The 5,677-nt window shown below is 34.6% G+C and overlaps 1 protein-coding gene across 1 annotated transcript; it reads right to left on the bottom strand.

Annotated features, from left to right (window-relative positions):
• On the bottom strand, nt 1–2,424 carry LOC104646886 (kinetochore protein SLK19-like). The gene is made up of 2 exons (XM_010321347.2): nt 1,890–2,424; nt 1–293 (listed from the first exon to the last, which is right to left on the bottom strand). The coding sequence occupies exons 1-2, from the start codon at nt 2,422–2,424 to the stop codon at nt 1–3; spliced, it is 828 nt and encodes a 275-aa protein (XP_010319649.2).
• Between the last annotated feature and the right edge of the window lie 3,253 nt (nt 2,425–5,677).

Genomic DNA, 5,677 nt, shown 5'->3' with positions numbered 1-5,677 from the left:
TCAACGGATGTAACTTATTAGTGTCCTCTTCAATGACAGAATCCTCATTTTATGGAGAGTGCGTGATATCTTGATTGATTTCTGAATGGGATCAGGTTCCTCTTTAGGCTTATCAGCTTCATTGGTCTTTTCAAATGAACTTTGATCAGCATTGTCAATCTTCAATAGATCACCTGTATCAACTTTACTTCTTTCACTTTGTTGAGCTTGAAACAACTCATTTAACTCATATTCAACTTTTGATTCTTTCCTTTTCAGATTTCCATCTTCATCAAAGACTACATGGGCACTTTCTTCAATACATTGAGTTCTCTTGTTGAATACTTTTTATGCCTTACTAGATGAAGACTATCCTATAAAAACTCCTTCATCACTTCTATGATCAAACTTTTCAAGATCATCTTTACCATTGTTGAAGACAAAACACTTACATCCAAATGACTTAAGATAGATCAACATAGTTTTCCTGTTGTTGAGTAGTTCATAGGGAGTCTTATTCAACAATAACCTTATCAAACATCTGTTTGTGACATGGAATGCTGTGTTAACTGCCTCAGCCTAAAAAAATTATGGAAGATTAGACTCAATAATCATGGTTCTTGCAATGTTTAACAAGGTTCTGTTTTTCCTTTCCACTACACCATTTTGCGGAGGAGTTCTTGGAGCTGAGAAGTTGTGGCTTATGACATTTTTCAAACAAAATTGATCAACTTTTGAATTTTCAAACTTAGTTCCATGATCAAACCTAATCCCAACTATCACTTGATCCAATTTTGTTTGAATCTTTTGGAAAACACTATCAATTCATCTGGTGTTTCTGCCTTTGATCTTAAAAACCTTGTCTATGTGAATCTTGAGTAATTATCAACTATAACGAGAATGTATTTCTTTCCACTTCTACTTTGAACTTTTAAGAGTCCACATAAATCCATGTGCAGCAGCTCCAATACTCTTGATGAGGTCACTTGCTTCTTTAACTTGAAGGAAGTTCTGATTTGTTTTCCTTTTACACATGCTTCATATCATAGATTTTACTTTCACAAAATTTCAGCTTTGGTAGACCTAGTACCAAGTCTTTAGAAACCAACTTATTCAATAAAGATGATCTCACATGACCTAGTCTCCGATGCCACACATCATTATTTTCATTCTGAGCTCTTAAAGATGTTAGATCATCTCCATCACATGTTTCTAAGTTTGCCATCTACGTGTTTTTACATCTTTGAGTTGTGAGAATCACTTTCTTTGTAGTCATATTAACTACAGTTCACTTCTCAGATGTAAAATTACTTCATTTTCCTTGTCACAAATTTGAGATACACTCAAAAGACTATACTTCAACCCACTGACGTGGTGCACATTATCAATGGATTCTTCAAGACTTTTTCCCACTTTACCAACACCTAAAATATACCACTTCTTTGCATCACCAAAAGAGACACCTCCACCTTGAAGTGCCTTGAGCGAGAGGAAGTTTTTGTATCTATAGTCATATGTTTGGAGCATCCACTATCCATGTACCAACATTGACTGCTACTCCTCTCACTCACTTGCAAACTTATTGGACTTGGGAACCCATTTCATTTTGAGTTACCAGTAGGGAGATAAAGGAGTAATCAAGGTGGTTCTTGCCCATTCAGGTAATATTAGATTCTTTTTGATCAAAAGCTTTTGAGCAGGACCAGGTCCCCCTTTCTAAATCCTTTTCTTTTCTGTATAATTTGAGAGTCTTTCATGTGACTCTGTCTAGGCTTTACATTCCCTTTTTAAAGTCCCATTTCTACCACAGTGAAGACAGAGCAAATTATCAGACACAAATACATATTTGCTGTGAGGATTGAAAGGAGGAGTAATATTCAAGCTTCATAAACCCTTTTTGTTGTAGTTACTTTGATTTGTCTCATTTGAAAGTAGCTTAGAGGATTTTATCCATTTAAGGGAATTTTCGTGTTCATCCTTGAGTTTGGCAATATCTTTCTCTAGGCTATTACTCTTTTCCAAACCCAAAACAAGGTTAGTCTCAGTAGTTTTCAATTTTTCTTCCAATTCAACTTGTAAACTAGTAGACTTTCCTTTCTGTTTTTCAGACTTCTCAGTCATATGATGCAATTGTTTTTTGAGTTCTAGTTTTTCAGATTTTTGAACAGTCATTTTGTATTTAATTAGTGACATTTTCTCACCCATTTTATCTCTGTTTTCATTTAAACTTTCAAACTCAACATTCATGGAATCTCTTTCAGAAGTTAACTCAATCACACCATCAATCAAAACATTTGCTAATTTTCTCAGTCTTTTAAGAGAATAAGTATTAAGATTTTGCTTAAAATCAAGAATAGTTACCTTATTCTCATCATCTTCATCATCTGACTTAGCCATGAAAGAAAACATTTCATTGAATATATTATCTACATCTTGAACCACCATCATTGATGCATCATTGGTTTCATCAGAGTCTTCTGAATCACTGGAAGAATCTCCCATGCAGCAAGAGCTTTCTTGACCACATAATTAGCTGCAGCTTTTCGATCATTTTTATCAAATACCAGGTCCCTGCGCTTTTGTTTCCCTCTTTGTCTTTGATATTCTTTATTTTCAGCTTTGAGCAATGGACACTCTCTTATAAAATGTCTAGCCTTTCCACACTTGTGACACGTATCATTTGGAGTTGCAGTTTGTGGAACATTTGCTCCCTTTTTGAATCCCTTGTTTTTCCTCACAATATTCTGAAATCATTTGATGAGGAAAGCCATATCATCATGTTCATTGCAGTCTTCTTCAGGATTGTATTTCAGCATTAAAGACTTATCCTTCTCGGCTTCCTACTTTGGCTGATCATAACTTCGGTTCATCTCATGAGTATTGAGATTTCTGATAAAAGCATCCATTGTAAGCACCTTGAGATCCTTTGCTTTAGTGATGGCATCTATGTTGCTTTCCCAGGACTTGGAAAGGATTTGAAGAACTATCCTGACATGCTTGATCATACTGTTGGATTCTCTAAGACTTCTTAACTCATTTGTGATTGATGACAGTTTGGTGAACATCTCATGAATTGTTTCTCCTTCTCTCATTTTGAAATTTTCATACTGAGAGGTAAGCATATCAATCTTTGACTCTTTTACTTGTTCAGTTCCTTCATGAGCTATTTCCAAGCAATCCCAAATCTCCTTTTCTAATTCACAAGCTGAGACACAATTAAACTCATCAGGACCTATACCAAAGACAAGCAACTTCTTTGCTTTATAGACTTTTTCAATTTTCTTTCTGTCAGCTTCATTGTATTTATTTTTGGGATTTGGAACAAGTCTAGTGATTTCACCATCTTTTTCTTCACACATTGGAATAAATGGTCCATCTAAGAAAATGTCCCACAGTTCACTATCTTCTGCCATAAGGAAATCATGCATTTCTAACTTTCCACCAGCTATAGAAGTGGCCATTGAGTGGAGCAGCCATTCTAGAAAAGGAATCACTCCCTTGATATTAACCATATAGAGAGTACCTGCTCTGATATGACTTGTTACAATTTGTCTGTCCACAACAAGTCAATGGACCAGGTCCCTTAACACACAAAATGTAATAGCTGTAAGTAAATGCAGTTTAATGACACAAGGAGTTTTACGTGAAACCTCCTTGCTCAAGGTAGTGAAACCACCACCTGTCTCGCAGGATTTTTAAAATATTTCACTAATCTTCACAAGCAAAAGGAAACCGGTTACACAAAATGTGAGAATTTTTTTTAATTCCACTATCAAGCAATAACTCTATTGCTTGATGAGCCTAAGTAGATATTACTTTACCCACTAAGCTATCACACTAGACAACTTAGGATTTTCTAAGAAATCTTACAGGCTGCCCACTAAACCATCAACCTACTAATGATTTAGAATTTTCTAAGCAACTCACAAGTTTCCCACTAAATTAGTTTAGCTAACTAACTTAGAATTTCCAGATTAAACCACAGTGGTTCCTTTATAGTTTTAGGATCAGTTCACAATGTAAGATCGGAAGAAAGTATTTCTAAACAACTACACACTATGTTCGCTTGAGATTGAGTTGTTTAGAATATTTCTTCTTCTTGTTTTTCTAAGCCTTTGCAAGAGTTCTCAAATATGCTTTTTCGAGTTGCGAAAACTAAGTGAAGTGTATGAAGATGTCTTCCTTGTATATAAAGGTCACTATCCTTAAGCCCATGCCATTAGTTAAGATTTATGATGCTTCTAACTCTGTTTGAACCTTGCATAAACTATTTGTGCTTTCTCCAGCAGGCAGTCAAAAAGCAGTTTGAGCTAAGAACCAGGTACCTTTATGAGGTGCCTAAGTTTTGTCAAATCATCAGAACTTCAAATAACAAGATCCAAAAACTAAATGCAACAACTCAATAAGAAAAAGCCTAAATAGAAATATAGGAATACTGATTGAATGTAGAGTAAATCCGAAATTATCCTTTGTGAAAGGCCTAACCTTGTTTCTTGTATTGGTCCTACTTGTCCCAATATCTATTCATTTTATATATTTGTTAGTATGGTTATTGGGATAGGATTGCTTTATAACAATACTTCTGCCCTCATTATGAGCCTTGTCCTCAAGCTTCAAATCAAGAAATCTTGCCAACAAAAGCATTAGTAATCTAGGTATAGTTACATTGACTTTTAGATTGATGAAGTGCATTTGATGACAATCACTAACAAGTCCCTTGTGAGAAAAGTCAAGAGCTCCATTCTAAGATTTATGTAGTGTGGCATCATAGTTCAATTCACGGTGGACATTGTTGTGATAAGAAAAGAACATGTATTTTCTGTAAATGCATGTCCCATGAACCGCAATATACTTGGAACAAAAATAATAATAAAGGCTACAATGATATTGTTGGGATTTACGCAGTTTTAATGATTAACAAAGAAAGAAAAAATATGCCAGTCCACGTCGTCCAAATGTATACTATCACGAGTAGTTGAATTCAGGAAAGATTTCAAAAAAAAGAAGATAAAAGTGCAAAAATAAAAGAAATAGATGATGTTAATTTCGTGAGAAAACCCAAGGAAATAAACATCTAATGAATTGAAGAGAAAGAATCAATGAGTTCGATTTGAAGAAGGAGTCTAATAATGCATGGAGTTTTAATTGAAGAAGGAGTCTTACTTAAAGTAGAAATCTTCACGTTATGGCTTAATTAAAGTGTTGGAGTTTGACAACAATACAAAAGAACCAGTCAATGTTATTTGAAGAAGTAGTCTAAAGAAGTAAGGAGTTTGAATTGGAGAAGGATTCTTACTTTAATTATAACTCTAAGTCAAGAGGAGTTCAAGTCAAGGAGAAGTTTGAAATGAACAATAACTCTATGAACAATTGTGCTTAAATAGAGGTGAAGTCATCCAGAATATGTGTGCACTGACGGAGCAAAAAAGAGTTATTGAAAAATTACTATGCAAGTGCTACCAACAAACTACAGGACACATCAAAGAACCTGTTTCTTATACAGAGTTCATGTGTTATTAATTGAAAGATATTAGATGTAAGAGCTAGGGATTGATAAATGGTATAAGGGAGATGAGAATCTTAGACTTAAAAGTGGGGATGATAAATGCAAATGGTTTCTTTGCACATAATTCACGATGGCTGCTAATAGAGATGTTGTGCTCTATCTAACGATACCCTCACTGTAAATTCCAAAGTA

The sequence above is a fragment of the Solanum lycopersicum genome, chromosome 4, assembly GCF_036512215.1.
Source record: "Solanum lycopersicum chromosome 4, SLM_r2.1".
Taxonomy (NCBI): Eukaryota; Viridiplantae; Streptophyta; class Magnoliopsida; order Solanales; family Solanaceae; genus Solanum; species Solanum lycopersicum.
The sequence above is the reverse complement of the archived record's forward strand: the minus strand, read 5'-3'. Positions and strand labels throughout refer to the sequence as shown.